Source organism: Cucurbita pepo, chromosome LG17, assembly GCF_002806865.2.
Source record: "Cucurbita pepo subsp. pepo cultivar mu-cu-16 chromosome LG17, ASM280686v2, whole genome shotgun sequence".
Lineage (NCBI taxonomy): Eukaryota > Viridiplantae > Streptophyta > Magnoliopsida > Cucurbitales > Cucurbitaceae > Cucurbita > Cucurbita pepo.
In genome coordinates, this window is record NC_036654.1 from 2,051,311 (window position 1) to 2,068,368 (window position 17,058).

General features: G+C 36.6%; 5 protein-coding genes across 6 annotated transcripts; 1 reads left to right on the top strand and 4 right to left on the bottom strand.

Moving 5' to 3' along the window:
* Positions 1 to 2,997: 2,997 nt before the first annotated feature.
* On the bottom strand, positions 2,998 to 3,692 carry LOC111778686 (putative invertase inhibitor). The gene has a single exon (XM_023658654.1). It carries the CDS (start codon positions 3,666 to 3,668, stop codon positions 3,096 to 3,098), a length of 573 nt encoding a protein of 190 aa, XP_023514422.1. The 5' UTR covers positions 3,669 to 3,692; the 3' UTR covers positions 2,998 to 3,095.
* A 2,643-nt stretch (positions 3,693 to 6,335) lies between these two features.
* Positions 6,336 to 6,965, bottom strand: LOC111779257 (putative invertase inhibitor). Its single transcript, XM_023659372.1, has one exon. The coding sequence runs from the start codon at positions 6,896 to 6,898 to the stop codon at positions 6,341 to 6,343; it is 558 nt and encodes a 185-aa protein (XP_023515140.1). The 5' UTR covers positions 6,899 to 6,965; the 3' UTR covers positions 6,336 to 6,340.
* Positions 6,966 to 7,729: 764 nt separating this feature from the next.
* On the bottom strand, positions 7,730 to 10,838 carry LOC111778729 (10 kDa chaperonin 2, chloroplastic-like). The gene is made up of 7 exons (XM_023658705.1): positions 10,834 to 10,838; positions 10,770 to 10,800; positions 10,656 to 10,706; positions 9,018 to 9,083; positions 8,859 to 8,906; positions 8,706 to 8,735; positions 7,730 to 8,008 (listed from the first exon to the last, which is right to left on the bottom strand). Exons 1-7 carry the CDS (start codon positions 10,836 to 10,838, stop codon positions 7,940 to 7,942), a joined length of 300 nt encoding a protein of 99 aa, XP_023514473.1. The 3' UTR covers positions 7,730 to 7,939.
* On the bottom strand, positions 10,788 to 13,160 carry LOC111778069 (10 kDa chaperonin 1, chloroplastic-like). The gene is made up of 7 exons (XM_023657708.1): positions 12,950 to 13,160; positions 12,800 to 12,858; positions 12,598 to 12,648; positions 11,954 to 12,019; positions 11,795 to 11,842; positions 11,642 to 11,671; positions 10,788 to 10,944 (listed from the first exon to the last, which is right to left on the bottom strand). Exons 1-7 carry the CDS (start codon positions 13,026 to 13,028, stop codon positions 10,876 to 10,878), a joined length of 402 nt encoding a protein of 133 aa, XP_023513476.1. The 5' UTR covers positions 13,029 to 13,160; the 3' UTR covers positions 10,788 to 10,875.
* Positions 13,161 to 14,209: 1,049 nt separating this feature from the next.
* Positions 14,210 to 16,167, top strand: LOC111778911. 2 transcript variants are annotated; one of them, XM_023658916.1, is made up of 2 exons: positions 14,210 to 14,465; positions 15,506 to 16,167. In XM_023658916.1, exons 1-2 carry the CDS (start codon positions 14,381 to 14,383, stop codon positions 16,117 to 16,119), a joined length of 699 nt encoding a protein of 232 aa, XP_023514684.1. In that variant the 5' UTR covers positions 14,210 to 14,380; the 3' UTR covers positions 16,120 to 16,167. The 2 variants fall into 2 exon arrangements, with proteins under 2 accessions (XP_023514684.1, XP_023514685.1); XM_023658917.1 differs by having other exon boundaries at positions 14,380 to 14,465; positions 15,487 to 16,167.
* The last annotated feature ends 891 nt before the right edge of the window (positions 16,168 to 17,058 follow it).

Consider the following 17,058-nt stretch of genomic DNA (forward strand, 5'->3'; position numbering starts at 1 on the left):
TTCGATCCCTTGCGAATGCGCTTTATTGAATTTTTCTCTGATTTTTGCTTGGCTGCCACCTGCCCTTCTAGATCCCGCCTTCGAGCAGTGTTCTTTGTTTTTGCATTCATTTTTCATCCGATTATCAACTTTTTTCTCCACAAATCCGACAAAAAAAAAAAATTAATTTCTTTCTATTTTTATATTTTTTTCTACCTAATTTAATTCAATTTGATTTCCTACAAAATTATCTTCAGTAGCGTTCTTAGAGGGGAACGAACGAGTGTCAGCGAGGATGCTAGGCTCCGAATGAGTGAATTGTGAAATCTATATCGATTAGAGAGGGAAACGAAATATTTTTATAAAAGTGTGAAAACCTCTTCCTAACAAACGCGTTTTAAAAACTTTGAGGGAAAGCCCAAAGATGACAATATCAGTTAGCAACGAGTTCGAGCTGTTACATCTCCTCTCGATCTTGACCCATTTTTCTTCTATGAATTTATGTCAATTCATATTACGCAACGTAACTTTACCATCAACGAGTTTTAACATTCACGACAATTGATAGATTAAATTAAAAATCGTTAAAACACAAGCGACTAAGTTGACAGAAAAAAGAACACACACCCAAACATTAAGACGAGAATTTAATAACACGTACAGATAAAGAGTTCAGAAGTTTGAATCTACGACGAACGATTTTAAACCCGGAGAAATTGCATCCACGAGTTTTGGTAGTTTAGGAGTCAATTTCTTAAGTTTATGAGTGAGAAAGAGAGAGAAGAAGTTTGGGGCAGCCTGACTTTAATGTACAAAACAAAGACATATCACGATCATATCTTCTTGGAGAGACAAGAATTTTGGAGAATTTTATGTAACATAAAATTCATCCTACCGACAATGATAAAAAAAACACACATTTATCAAGTATTTTTGGATTAATTTTCAATTATCATCCATCATACGCTTAATTTTTCTTAATTTGGTTTACCAACAACTTTGCCATCATGTTTTTAATAAATATGTCGATCCAACCGTAGACAATCTTTAATTAATTTAACTTTTGCAATAATTTAGTCTCATTTGATCTGTGTACCGTTAGAAATTAAACTCTTATCGGACTAATTTAAGCATAGTTTAACTGATTAAAATATAATATTATTAACAATAGGTGAGAAAGTTTGGATCGTCGTATAAAAATTTAAATATGTTTTTTTTAAAGATAATGTTTTTAAATTAATTAATTTTATTGAAATTTGATTGGTTTAGGCATTGATTTTGGGAAGAGTTTTAGCTGTTTTAAAATATAAATTATAGTTTGAGCCATAAAAAATAATTAATTATCATATAGCAAATTTTGATATGATATAAATTATCAACTCAATAATAAGATTTTTAATTTGTTACAAATTAATATTAGTTTATTAAATATTATTAAAAAAATTATTTTTTACTTTTTTTTTTTTAATTAAGAAAAAATTTCAAATATTTTTTTTTTTTAAGAAAAATGAAATTTATTGTAAAGAATAGTTAAAAGAAACAATCGCAATTTTCAAAATAAAAAATAAAAAATTATAAAATCGAACCTTTTTTTTTTTATTATTATTATTATCTTTAACCGCTAAAAAAGTCGAAAATGACCTCAAAAAAGAAACTTAGTGAAAAAGAAACGTGTTTTAAATGAAGGGAAATTTTTAATTTGTACCAATATATTTAGTAATTCATTTCAAATAAAGAAATGAAGGGTAGTTGGAAATGATGTGTTAAAAGAAGATTCTGATTAAAGATATACATTTAACTTTTGAAGATAATTAAAATAAATTAAAGTATAACCGTGAAGTTAATAACACTACGGACAAGAGGGAACAATATTTATTAGTAGTGGGTTTGGGTTGTTACAAATAGTATCAGAGTCAAAGACACCGAGCGGTGTGCCAACAGGATGCTGGCCTCCAAGGGAATGAATTATGAGATCTCTAGTGGGTTTGAGTTGTTACAAATGGTATCAGAGTCAATACCGAGCAACAGGATGCTGGCCTCCAAGGGAGTGAATTATGAGATCTCTAGTGGGTTTGAGTTGTTACAAATAGTATTAGAGTCAGACACCGAGCGGTGTGCCAACAGGATGCTGGCCTCCAAGGGAATGAATTATGAGACCTCTAATGGGTTTGAGTTTTTACAAATAATATCAGAGTCAGACACAGTGCGGTGTGCCAACAGGACGTTGGCCTCCAAGGGAGTGAATTATGAGATCTCTAGTGGGTTTGAGTTGTTACAAATAATATCAGAGTCAGACACGAGTGGTGTGCCAACAGGACGTTGGCCTCCAAGAGAGTGAATTATGAGATTTCTAGTGGGTTTGAGTTGTTACAAATAATATTAGAGTCAGACACCGAGCGGTGTGCCAACAGGATGCTGGCCTCCAAGGGAGTGAATTATGAGATCTCTAGTGGGTTTGAGTTGTTACAGACACCGAGCGGTGTACCAACAGGACGTTGACCTCCAAGGGAGTGACTTATGAGATCTCTAGTGGGTTTGAGTTGTTACAAATAGTATTAGAGTCAGACACCGAGCGTGTACCAACAGGATGCTGGCCTCCAAGGGAGTGACTTATGAGATCTCTAGTGGGTTTGAGTTGTTACAAATAGTATCAGAGTCAGACACTGGTGTGCCAACAGGATGCTGGCCTCCAAGGGAGTGACTTATGAGATCTCTAGTGGGTTTGAGCTGTTACAAATAGTATTAGAGTCAGACACCGAGCGGTGTACCAACAGGATGCTGGCCTCCAAAGGAGTGACTTATGAGATCTCTAGTGGGTTTGAGTTGTTACAAATAATATCAGAGTCAGACACCGAGCGATGTGCCAACAGGACGTTGGCCTCCAAGGAAGTGAATTATGAGATCTCATGTCAGTTGGAGAGGGAAATGAAACCTTCGTTACAAGGGAGTGGAAACCTCGCCCTAAAATCAAAATGGTAACGGTGATACGTAACGGGCTTGAATTAATTTAATTAAAAATTAAGTCATAATCTCTCACACTTACAATATAAAATTACTTCCCTTTATTACATTATTGAATAAAAATTCTTATCATTTTTCTTCTATTACAATTTTCCTCAAGAAAGCATATTAATAATGGAGAGTGCAATAGCTGATAATTCAAAGGCATTATGATTCCTATTAGTCAACGGTGAAATCACACCTTCTTCCTCGAATCCATCTTCACAAGTCGAACAATCATCCATAACCGAGCTGATCTTCAAGTTCGTCTCGAAGTAACGTCTACCCTTATAATCTCTTCGAGCATCCTTCAGTATTGGGATGGCATCAGAATAAAGCTCCAAACAATCAGCCAAACAGGACTTAACCAAAGTGTTGAGGTGCTTATTTCTTCGCAACTTCTTGATATGGTGGCGTGTGCTGCTGACGTTACGGCGAACCAAGCGAAGGGAGATGAGGCCGAGGCGGCGGAGATCGAGGGCGCTACGGCCATGCTTGGCGGCGGCGACCACCCCGTGTCGGAGAGATGTTAGGCAGAAATTGAAGGAGATGTTGGGGTCTTGATCGGAGCTGGTCTTGCAAGTGTTGTAGATGAGGGAGGATGTGTTGGAAATGGAAGATTGAGTGATGGCAAAATTGGAGAAGAGGAAGAACAACAAGGGAAGAATTGAGAGAGAGAGAGAAGACATGAGGATTTTTTTTTTTTTTTTNTTTTTTTTTTTTTTTTTTTTTTTTTTTTTTTTTTTTTTTTTTTTTTTTTTTTGTTTGTGAAAGCTTTGTATATTCTTGTTGTTCTATTGGTGGAATGGATTTATAGGTGTGGGAATTTCTAGGAATAATCATTATTTCAATTTAAGATATTTATTTAATTTTGTAAAAATCTCCATCAATTTTTTGTATTTAATTGAGAAATGGGTCCCACTAAACTTTTAAAGATATTAAAATATTCTTATTGATCGGTGTTTAGCTCAGGTGTTGGTAGATTGGGTTGGAACATTTTTTAGACCAAATTTAATTGTTCCAGTTATAAATTTGTTAGTTCGTAAAATATTTAATTAAGATTTACGTTTCAATTTAATATATATTTTGAAAAAAATTGTCTTTTAAAAAATATTTTTAATTTTGATGGAGAAATAATAAAAAGATAATTATAAATTTTTTTAAAAAATGTAGGTGAATAAATATTTATTAATTGTTTTTGGCTTTATAAGATTTTTCTCTCTCCTTGTCTTTTTCATTTCTTTTTTTAAAGAAAACTCCATTTTTTTATATTAAAAAATTCTTTTTTTTCTCTCTACATAATACTATTTATTTCAACTAAAAAGTTAAAAATAATAATATAATAAATATCTTTCAGAAATAACTGTTAAGTAAAAAAAATAAATTCTGTTTTTGTAATGGTTTTTTTACGTCATTAGAATCTTACACGTGTTTAAAATATATAATTTAGAATTTTACGTCTCATAGTTTTATAGTGCTCAGCTCTAGTACACCCTCGTCACCAGTCGTGCAAGCTTACGCACCACCTAAACATGTCACGACCTAATTTTTGAGATTTTGAATCTCGAACCATGATATGAATCAAGACATCTCAATCATACAATTGAACTTTAAGAAGATAGATTTTATTTATTGGGTGGATGATAATCTAGAATTTTCGTATTTTTTTAATGTATTTTAAGACTTTTATTTATTTTAATATTACATTTACATGATGGATTAACTATGGTTCTAAAATATAAATGTTAAAACTCTTAAAATGCCTCGTAAAGAATGAAGAGTTTTTATTTTGAGATTATAAAATCAGTATGTTATCAGTAAAAAATAGAGTAAAAAGAGCATTTGTGTTTTCTCTTAGTTAAAGACATCTTATCTCAATTTTTAATTTTAAAAATCAATAAAAAGAATTAATGACGATCAAATAATATTAAATACAAAAATCAATTTTGTCATTTATAAATTTTTAACTCAAACACTCCAAGTAAACAAAAATATAAAATTTTCTTTTTTATTAAAAAAAACAAAATTAGCTGAATATTGCTTTAATCTGGCTACAAATTAACCCAATAGGTAAGATTTCGATTTTTCCTTTTAAGGAAAATGGTAAAAAGATTAAAAAAAAAAACAAAAAAAATCACTTCCCTTTCAAATTACAAAATTTTAAACTAATTTACCCCAATCTTTTTTAACTCTACATAATTCAAAAAATATTTTAAAATACTATTTTCGATATTTTAAAATATATAAAGGCTTATTTGCAATAATATTATAAATTTAGGACAGAATTTGATCCTTCGACCTTAAAAAAAGTAAGTAATAGACATTAATTATCGTTAAATTATTCGTATTTTAGCTAATTAGCTTTGCTAATCAATTTTATTGTTCATAAATTTCATCCAAATGAGCTCTAAACATATTTAGTGGGATATAGTTTAGTTTTATCTAAATAATAATTTAATTTTTTTTTTTAGGGTGGTTTGATTTATGGGCTGGGCTTACGATCTCCATTCTAAGCCCAGCCCATGTTTGAGAAAAGTTTACAAGCCCATTTAGCCCAAAATCCATGACTTATTTTATTATTATTATTTTGTTTATTTCTATAAAATTTAACAATTGATTAAATACCATTACAATTTTCATAAATCCAATATTTCTAAAATTAATATTTCAGATCAACTATCCAACTTTTTTGTTTAATATTATACTTTTTTCTCGAGAAGATTGAACATTGTCTTTGTGACACTCGAATAAGGAGGGGTACACAAATGAACTGAGACCACATTCTAACGAGAGCAATTTTGAGGATAAGAAGGCTAAGAAAGACTCAAAAGAATTGAAAGTCACTATCTATACCAACAATGTGCACATTAAAAGTGACTCAATCATTCACTCTTAAAAGTGAGAGATAAGTAACATGACCCTGTTGCAGAAGCTGTAGGGAAATATCAAAGTCATCAGGTGTCGTGTCTGAATCCTGAACATGGGTTTAGGGTCCTAAACCCTAAACCCTAAACATGGGCGTTACACAATTCCCTCATTTACCCTTGACAGGAGTGTTTGCGCTTCCCGAGAAAAAGTTGTGGGAATCACTTTTTTTTTTTTGTCTCGATTGGCGTTACAATAAAAAGTTGTCAAGTATTTTTGTGCAATGAGGTGGTGACATTGCTTGGTAAAAAATGGTTAAAGGAGTTGTAAATTAAAAGGAGAAAAGAAATTAATTGATTTTCCCCCTTTTTTAATAATAGAAAGAGACTTTAACCTAACAAAAATTGATAAGTTAAGTAAGGATTCTAATAAAATGGAGAAATTATTAAGAGAAAATTAAAAAAAAAAAACTTTTTATTACAGTAAAAACAATCACTCAATGAAGCATACTCATAATAGCAAGAACAATGGCTCCCAATTCAAAAACATCTTCATCTCTCTTCTTCAATGGTGAATTTACTTTCTTCTCCTTGAACCCATTCTCACACGTCTCCGCCGCATCCATTACTGCACTGATCGCGATGTTAGCATCGTTATATCGCCTCAGCCTGTAATTCTTCATGGCTAATTTCACTGTCGAGATCGCATCAGAATAAAGCTCCAAGCAATCAACTAAACATAAGTTAAGAGACGGATCAAGCTTCTTGTTTTTTATTAACTCTATGATGAAGTGGTACGTGTTGGTTACATTGCTACAAACCAAGCCCATGGAGAGGAGACCGAGACGACGAAGATCAATATAATAGCTATGGTTTGTGGCAAATTGTAGAGATGTTAAGCAAAAGTCAAAGGAGACGTTCGGATCTTGGCGTACGATTTTGTTGCAAGTTTTGTGGATTAGAGGCGTGTCGGTGTTGGAGAAGGATTGTGTGATGAGAGAATTGGAGAAGAAAAAGATGGAGAGGATGAAAAGAGAGAAAGGAGATATGGCCATTGGTGTTTGTTTCTTTGTTTTGTTTGCTCAATCAAAGGTGTTTTTATAGATGGAAATTACAATGTTGGAGACATTTAAAAATAATAATAATAATAATAATAAAGAAAATAGGATTTTCTTTTTTAAAAATATTACATGATTAAATTATTTGTTCATGGATGGAAATTACAATGTATTTTTTATTAAAAGTAATTATGAAAACTAAAAACCTATTATTTATTTATATAAACTAAATTTTTTATGTTAATTTATTTTATTTTGAATAAACTCAATTAATTAATCAATCTTAATTTAAAAAATTATCATAATTATAATAAATCAATAATAATTTTTAAATATATATTTAATTGATTTAAATTTTTTTTAAGTTCAATATCATATTTCTTAGTGTTGATGTGATGTAAGAGCCCAAGTCCACCATTAACAGGGTATTGTCCTCTTTGGAGCTTTCCCTTTCGGGCTTTCCTTCAAGATTTTTAAAATGGGTCTATTAAGCAGAAGTTTCCACACCCTTACGAAGAATCTTTTGTTCCCTCTCTAATCGAGGTGAGATCTCAGAATCCATCCCCTTTGGAGCCCAGCATCCTTGCTGACACTCGTTCCTTTCACCAATCGATGTAGAATCTCACAATCCATTGGTGAGAGGAATGAGTGCCAGCGTCCCCCGAAGGGAAGGGAAGGGAAGTGGATTATGCGATCCCACGTCGATTGGAGAGAAGAACGAAGAATTCTTTATAAGAGTGAGGAAACCTCTCCCTAGTAGACGCGCGGGGAAACACAAAAGGAAAAGCCCAAAAAAAACAATATCGGCTAACGATGGACTTGATCATATATGCATTAACGAAATAATTAAACTATTAATAGTTCAAAACATTTACCTTCCAACACCTTTCAATGGTCTAAGAAATGTTGAGAAAGAGGGCATAGCAGAAATGGCAGAACAGAGTGAAATAGATACCAAAAGAACTGAATCAGAGGCTGCAAGATGTGATATTCAACTACATTGATAGCCACGAAACAAACCAGATTGCTTTCTGACACTTACTCAACAACAGCCAGTAAATCACTTGCTTTGCAGAAGACATGCTTTGCATCTGTGCCTAAATCCACCTGTGAAATTGTTCATGCAACTCTTCAAATCCGTACAGAAAAGCAGCCATATGCAAGACAAAATGCTGTCCTAATTTAACTAATACTGGAAATATTGTTCGATGTCTTTGGGTTGTGAGCCTAATATAAGTGTTTTTTATTTTGTTCTTGAAGAAGCTTTATGTAACAGCCCATCCGCATTGGCCCGTTACGTGTCGCTGTTAGTCTCACAGTTTTACAACACGTCTACTAGGAAGAAATTTTCACACCCTTATAAGGAATGCTTCGTTCCCCTCTCCAACGTGAGATCTCACAATCCACCCCCCTTGAGGGCCCTACATCCTTGCTGGACATCGCTCGATGCCCGACTCTAATACCATTTGTAACCGCCCAAGCCCACTAGCAGATATTGTTTGCTTTGGCCCATTACATATCGACGTCAGCCTCACGGTTTTAAAACACATCTACTAAGGAGAAGTTTCCACACTTTGTATAAAGGATACTTCGTTCCCCTCTCCAACAGATGTGGGATCTCACACTTTTTCGTCAAATTTCTTGTTTCTGTAGTTAAAGGCTTGCTTTGGTCTATGTACTTTCATTAAACGTAACGTTTTACGTTAACTACTAGTTTCAAAAGGAAAATCATGAACACTACTATGAAACTTCTGAAGTATAACTGCTGAAATGAACAGGTAATCTTCAAATTAATGTGGCTTACCTCATAAGCACTTATGTCTGAGAAAAGAACCTGTACCACAAAAAAAAAGGTTGAAGCAAACATTTTCTTTTCGAGAAAAGTTAAGAACTGTAGGCAAAATGTTGCAGAATTCAACAATATCATTAGAAAATCAACAGAAAGTTGAATCCAAACCTTCTTTCCTTGCCCCAATTCCCCAGCATCAGCACCTGTAGAGAGGATCTGAAAAAGGATGCAAATTCAGTAGTAGAAAGAGCGTAAAGAAACACGAAGAGAAGCAAGAAGCTTCGATCCATTTCCCATCTTATCGAAAAAGGAAGGAGTTTTGCTTACCTCTCCCAAAAGATAACGCTCGAATTTAACGGCTGACTTGGGCAATAGAACTCCTCCTGCTGATTTCTGTGACATAAAATGATTAAACTCTTTAACGAACTCAGTTGAGAAGGAACGTTATCATTAGTCTTTAGGAAAGTAGACTCCCGAACTTGTGCTCTTGGTCAATTCATTCAGTCCAGAAAGATTCTAATAGAACAGAATTGTAACGCCCCAAGCCAACCGCTAGCAGATATTGTCCTCTTTGAGCTTTCCTTCAAGGTTTTTAAAACGCGTATACTAGAGAGAACCCTTATAAGGAATTCTTTGTCCAGTTTGCTAGGGAGAGGCTTTTCTACACCCTTATAAGGAATGTTTCATCCTTCTCTCCAACCAATGTGAGATCTCACAATCCACCCCCCTTGGGGGCCAGCATCCTCCTTAGCACACCCCCGATATCTGGCTCTAATACCATTTTTAACGGCTCAAGCCCACCGCGAGCAGATATTGTCATCTTTGGGTTTTCCCTTCTGGGCTTTCCCTCAAGGTTTTAAAACGTGTCCACGAGTCGTTTAATGTTTGGGCATTGACAATGATCCTTCCGCAGGTTCACCTACAAAAACCTTGTTACGACTTCTCCTTCCTCTAAATGATAAGGTTCAGTGGACTTCTTGTGACGTCGCGGGCAGCGAACCACCCGCATCGCCGCAATCTGAACACTTCACTAGACCATTCAATCGGTAGGAGCAATGAAAAGAAAAGTATCTAGATGAGTACCAGTTCAGTTGTATAACTCTAAAAGACGCATTTTAAAACCTTGAGGGGCTTTCTCGCCTTTCAATACGATGTTGACACATAGAACTATCTAGATTCCAAGTTCCTTATGCAATTTGAAATGCCAACGAAGGGAACTAAATATCAAAATTAAGCTATGGCACAAATAACTGTGAAAGTTCATGATAAAGAGACTTGAAAATTAAGTCACTCAGCTATTTAAAGTTCAAAGTTTTAAGTGTTCATGAGTGTAACCAGCTTATGCAAGCTTCTAAGTTGACCCTACAATATTTGTTCATCAAAACTAGCAGAAATTTTATATCCTAAGAAGGTGACCTTGATAAGATTTGAAAACATTCCCCAAAGACCCTTTACTCTGTTTGAAGAAAAACAAAAGCAAATTCGTCAGGTTTCATTCGATTTGTTGCAGATTGGATGATGGAAAGACCAGCAAGCAGCTTTATCGAGTTTATGAGGTAAAGGGTACAATGAACTGTAATTGCGAAAAGGTTGGAAGATTGGCCAAAGAAGGTGATAGCCCTATAGATTCGTTCCCATAGTTCAATCCTTCCTAGTAAAACACAGCAGGTTTGAATTCTAATCGCTTTTAAGCGAGAAAGGGGAACCACCTTCTAAGCCTAAGTATTCCTCAATGACCACTAACACGCTGACTCGAGCTTATTTAGGATTCCCTGATCGGGTAGCCCTCACCAAACAATGCATTTCCAAATTAATGCCACTTCCATGGTTGTTTAAGTTATGACATGAAGGATATAATGGAAGCTACAAAGTCCTATTTCATTTCATCCTTTCAAGAACTTGAACAAGATATCACATAAGAACACGAAAGCAAAAAATGATTGAAGAACATGGCAAAATTCATACCTCAGGAAGCTCCTCGAGCCGAATGAGGACTCTATCCCCTTGTGGAACAACCTACAGAGCCGCAATTACAAACGCAAAGCCATTAAACATAAACCCCATTAGCTCAAAACAGACCANGAACAGAGTGAAATAGATACCAAAAGAACTGAATCAGAGGCTGCAAGATGTGATATTCAACTACATTGATAGCCACGAAACAAACCAGATTGCTTTCTGACACTTACTCAACAACAGCCAGTAAATCACTTGCTTTGCAGAAGACATGCTTTGCATCTGTGCCTAAATCCACCTGTGAAATTGTTCATGCAACTCTTCAAATCCGTACAGAAAAGCAGCCATATGCAAGACAAAATGCTGTCCTAATTTAACTAATACTGGAAATATTGTTCGATGTCTTTGGGTTGTGAGCCTAATATAAGTGTTTTTTATTTTGTTCTTGAAGAAGCTTTATGTAACAGCCCATCCGCATTGGCCCGTTACGTGTCGCTGTTAGTCTCACAGTTTTACAACACGTCTACTAGGAAGAAATTTTCACACCCTTATAAGGAATGCTTCGTTCCCCTCTCCAACGTGAGATCTCACAATCCACCCCCCTTGAGGGCCCTACATCCTTGCTGGACATCGCTCGATGCCCGACTCTAATACCATTTGTAACCGCCCAAGCCCACTAGCAGATATTGTTTGCTTTGGCCCATTACATATCGACGTCAGCCTCACGGTTTTAAAACACATCTACTAAGGAGAAGTTTCCACACTTTGTATAAAGGATACTTCGTTCCCCTCTCCAACAGATGTGGGATCTCACACTTTTTCGTCAAATTTCTTGTTTCTGTAGTTAAAGGCTTGCTTTGGTCTATGTACTTTCATTAAACGTAACGTTTTACGTTAACTACTAGTTTCAAAAGGAAAATCATGAACACTACTATGAAACTTCTGAAGTATAACTGCTGAAATGAACAGGTAATCTTCAAATTAATGTGGCTTACCTCATAAGCACTTATGTCTGAGAAAAGAACCTGTACCACAAAAAAAAAGGTTGAAGCAAACATTTTCTTTTCGAGAAAAGTTAAGAACTGTAGGCAAAATGTTGCAGAATTCAACAATATCATTAGAAAATCAACAGAAAGTTGAATCCAAACCTTCTTTCCTTGCCCCAATTCCCCAGCATCAGCACCTGTAGAGAGGATCTGAAAAAGGATGCAAATTCAGTAGTAGAAAGAGCGTAAAGAAACACGAAGAGAAGCAAGAAGCTTCGATCCATTTCCCATCTTATCGAAAAAGGAAGGAGTTTTGCTTACCTCTCCCAAAAGATAACGCTCGAATTTAACGGCTGACTTGGGCAATAGAACTCCTCCTGCTGATTTCTGTGACATAAAATGATTAAACTCTTTAACGAACTCAGTTGAGAAGGAACGTTATCATTAGTCTTTAGGAAAGTAGACTCCCGAACTTGTGCTCTTGGTCAATTCATTCAGTCCAGAAAGATTCTAATAGAACAGAATTGTAACGCCCCAAGCCAACCGCTAGCAGATATTGTCCTCTTTGAGCTTTCCTTCAAGGTTTTTAAAACGCGTATACTAGAGAGAACCCTTATAAGGAATTCTTTGTCCAGTTTGCTAGGGAGAGGCTTTTCTACACCCTTATAAGGAATGTTTCATCCTTCTCTCCAACCAATGTGAGATCTCACAATCCACCCCCCTTGGGGGCCAGCATCCTCCTTAGCACACCCCCGATATCTGGCTCTAATACCATTTTTAACGGCTCAAGCCCACCGCGAGCAGATATTGTCATCTTTGGGTTTTCCCTTCTGGGCTTTCCCTCAAGGTTTTAAAACGTGTCCACGAGTCGTTTAATGTTTGGNCATCCTTTCAAGAACTTGAACAAGATATCACATAAGAACACGAAAGCAAAAAATGATTGAAGAACATGGCAAAATTCATACCTCAGGAAGCTCCTCGAGCCGAATGAGGACTCTATCCCCTTGTGGAACAACCTACAGAGCCGCAATTACAAACGCAAAGCCATTAAACATAAACCCCATTAGCTCAAAACAGACCACTAATCGAAAAATCGAAGCCGAAACCTGCAAGGTTTCAATTCAAATCTCAATAGAAACCCCTGAAAATGGGAGAAGAGTTACAGACCTTGGCGGGTTCCAATTTCTTGGATACAGCGCGGACTTGAAGGGAAGTTCTACGAGTGCCTACACAGAACCAATGCGAACAAAAATCAACGATGAAAGAAAGAAGATACTGGAATTGGGGTAGAGATAAGGGAAGAAGAGAAGGAATTACTCTGTATTCTCTGATTCAAGAAAGTGCGTGAATCTATTTTGTTTACAAAGGGCTTCACAGTCAAGAACATTGACGCCATGGATAAAGGTTGTGAGCTAAACGGCGGTAAGTGAGCTCCGGTAAGTGCTGCAGAACCCGGCGTCGGAGAACCGTACCAGTGGAAGATGGGTTTCGAGCTGATGTGTATGTTATGATGATAGTGCGTCTAGAATGTTCCGTAAAGAAAATAGTATTAATAATATGGGTGTATATCCAACTCGACAACCCGGACCAAACCAACCCGAACTATAAGGTTTGGTTGAGTTTGATTAGCATTTCGGGTAGGAGGGTTGGGTTCATTTTTCTGAACCCGAATTGAATCGGTTCGGTTTCGGGTTCATGGGCAAAACCTTGACCCGAGAAAAATAAAATATATTAAGAATTTTTCCGTATTAATGAGTATGCCATAGTGGTACTGACGCCAGTCCAAAGACACTCACGCCCGTGTTCGAATGTGGCACAGGAGTTGCTGACTTCATTCAGGTGGACACTAGGCCCGCCGCGGGACTACCATAGGAAAGCCCGCCCCCTCCCGGGGATTTACAGAAAAATTTCCATTCTAATTTGAGTACCTAAGACGTGACCCTCTCTTATTCACTTGTGCCGATGCTTATGAAAAGCTTGGAGGTCGGCCCCTGTGTTCTGGCTCTGGGGTCTGAGGTCTGTGCTCTGTCCCCAAAATCCAGACTCCAAGATCTAACCCAAGCTAACCCCCAGGGCGGGCCACAACCGAAAGGTGCATTATTCAGACTAAAATGGTTGAGACGCGACTCAAAGATCCCCTCTGAAAGTACGTGTATATAAGCCTGACATCCCCATTGAATATGGTCCAATGAGGGTGTGCTCTCCCGGTCTCGGTTTGAGTTCTCTTTCGACAACTCTTTTGATATGATAGGCCCGATCACCTTCCCCCTATCCCTTTTTGAGTTCTCTTTCGACAACTCTTTTGATATGATAGGCCCGATCACCTTCCCCCTATCCCTTTTTGAGTTCTCTTTCGACAACCCTTTTGATATGATATGCCCGATCACCTTTCCCCTATCCCTTATGTTTAGCAGCGGGATCCGAAAAAGAACGCCACCCCAACCTAGACCATGTACACTCCTATTATAATGAGATGTGCCAGCTAATTTAATAAAAATGTTCTTGTATTTTAAAAAATACTAATTTTAAAAGAGAAAATTTTACTAGTCCTGTCCCACAATCTCTGCAACAATTTGATGAATAAATCCCTTCACTTCCTTTTTCCTGCTCAATTTTTACTCCCCATCGCACCCTTTTTTGCCCAACTAGGGTTTTCTTTTCTTCTCCACTGCCACATTTCTTTCCCCTTCCACTGTAAAGCAAACCCCCTTTTTCTTCCTTTTCTTTGTACAGTTATTGTTTGTGGCAATGATGATGAAGAAGCTCTGTTTGCTCAATTGCTTTGGTTTCTGTTCTCTTTTGCTTGCTGTTCTTGTTTCCTCCAAGTACCATGGTATGATTGTTGCTTGATTTTCCTTTTTCTTGCCTGAACCTGACAATGTGATGGGTTTTGATTTGTTTGAGGTTGTGATTCATCTGTTTTGATGTTAGTATTCAAGCTTGTTGAGAGTGGTCGTAACGTTTGAATTATTTGGTCTTTGTTTGGAAAATTCAGGTTGTTGCTTCCTAATGAATAACCTGGTTGTGTGATTATAGTTTTCATTTCTGGATGGAATTGATTTGACATCTTACCTCGGTTGTAGAGGAGAACGAAACTTTTTTATAAGGGAGTGGAAATCTCTCTCTAGCATACATGTTTTAAAACCTTGAAGGAAAGTCTAAAGAGGACAATGGGCTTGGGCCATTACAAATGGTATCAGAGCCAGACACCAAACGGTGTGCTAGCGAAGACGTTAAGCCCTAAATGGGGTAGACACCGAGTGGTGTGTCAGCGAGGATGTTGGACCCCAAAAGAGAGTGGATTGTGAGATCCCACATCGATTGAAGAGAGGAACAAGTGCCACCAAAGATGCTAGGGCCTCGAAGGGGGTGGTGGATTGTGAGATCTTACTTCGATTGGTTCTTAACAAGGGTGTGGAAACCTCTCACTATCAGAGGGAAACCCACGATAGAAAGCCAAATAGGATAATATAATATCTTCTGTTAACGGTGGGCTTAGGCGGTTACAATTGCACTAACTGAATAATATCTTCTGGATGACTTTGAAGCGCACGACATGTGGCTGTCAGGGCGCGTGCTAAGCCTCAATGAGTAGGAGGGTGGAGCGGGGCATGATGCCGATGCCCTTTCGAGATAATGATTTTTCTTTGAAGCTTTGTTTTGGCATTGTGGGATGAGAGTTGGAGTGTGAGATCCCACATCGGTTGGAGAGGATAACGAAACATTCCTTATAAGGGTGTGGACACCTCTTTCCAGTAGACGCATTTTAAAACCGTGAGGCTGATGGTAATACGTAATGTGCGGACTTGCACCTCATTCTTCTTTTGGCTGGATGGATTTTATAGGTTATTCAGTTTGTTCTTCGCTCTACAGGAAACCCAGCTAAAGATCTCGTCGACATCATCAACAGAAACCGAACCGCTGCAAAGCTCTCTCGCCTAAGCGACAGTGCAGGTCTCGGGTGCATAGCGTTACAATTCGCCAACTTCTGCAAAGGAAACTGCACAAGCAACAACACAGTCAATTGCAATCCATCCTCAGACAACTTCACAGAAGTCTTCGCTCCAGATTGCGGTGTTGAGCTGCCAACTTTCGACACGATAACCGGTCACATTGTAGCATGTCAACCCGACTATCTCGAGCCAACAGAGGCCTTCTCTCAAGCGCTCATTCCCGACAAGAAAACGCTATCCCTATTGTGGAACAAATCTCATACAGAGGTAGGGGTAGGAATGGTTGGGGTCCATAAAGGGCCGTTCTTGTGGTGTGTTTTGTTCAGTAGTGGGAAGACAAATTCAACATTTGTTCTTGAAAATCATGGCTTGGGGATCAAGCAAAAGAGAGGATGCTTCAGTGGAAGCAGCGTTGAATGCAGTAGAGCTCACTCCAATGGAGCTTTTTGGAACAATATTGCCATTGTTATGATCTTTTTTATCTTCCAAGATTTGTTCTTTCTCATTCATGGTGATGTAAAAAGTAGGGATTGATGACTGAAAATTTTGTTTCATATTGAAATATAAGAGTTAAGAGCGGATTTGAAAGAGTATTGTCAAATGAATACTTGAATATCAAAACGGTTCGATTAGTAGTTCTAAGAAATCGGTCTGAACTGCAAATCGAGGAGTACATGATACTAAGTAGAGATGTCTATTAAATTTATGGGGCTGAATGTCATGGTCGTACTTTTTCAACCATGCAGCATTGTTGTGATCTTGACATGTTTATTCATAATATGATACAATATCTACCACTCAAAAGTATGAATAGGTCTGAAAATATTATTACTCACGAGAAATAATATTCACAACGTTTAGATAGGATACAACATACTAACTAATACTATCAGTCAAATCAAAAATATTATTACTCACGAGAAATAATATTCACAACGTTTAGATAGGATACAACATACTAACTAATACTATCAGTCATATCATAAAGAGAAAAATATTAACGGGTTACCTTGGTTACTAATATTAAGATATATTGTATAACTAATATATTATCAAAATATTAACGGATTGAATAATATTGACTTATTCAAACTAAGGAGGGAGTTCCAAACATTCAGAATATGTTGACTAATTCAAACTAAGAGTGAGTCCCCATTAGTTAATTTAGTGGAAGATATTTATAGCTAACAATACTATCTGATGCGAAGACCTTTTGAGAAGCCAAAACAAAGGTCATGAGAGACCTTTTGAGAAGCCAAAACAAAGGTCATGAGAGATTATGCTCAGACTACAATATCAAGTGATTTCTCTCATTTAACTAAATAGGACTCAGGGAATGAGGATTATATTCTCTGTTCATTTAACTAAATAGGACGCAGGGAATGAGGATTATATTCTGTCCCGTTCTTACTCTACTTTAGTTTATGTATGTATCTGTGTCTATATATATATATAAATAAAAGCACAAAATTA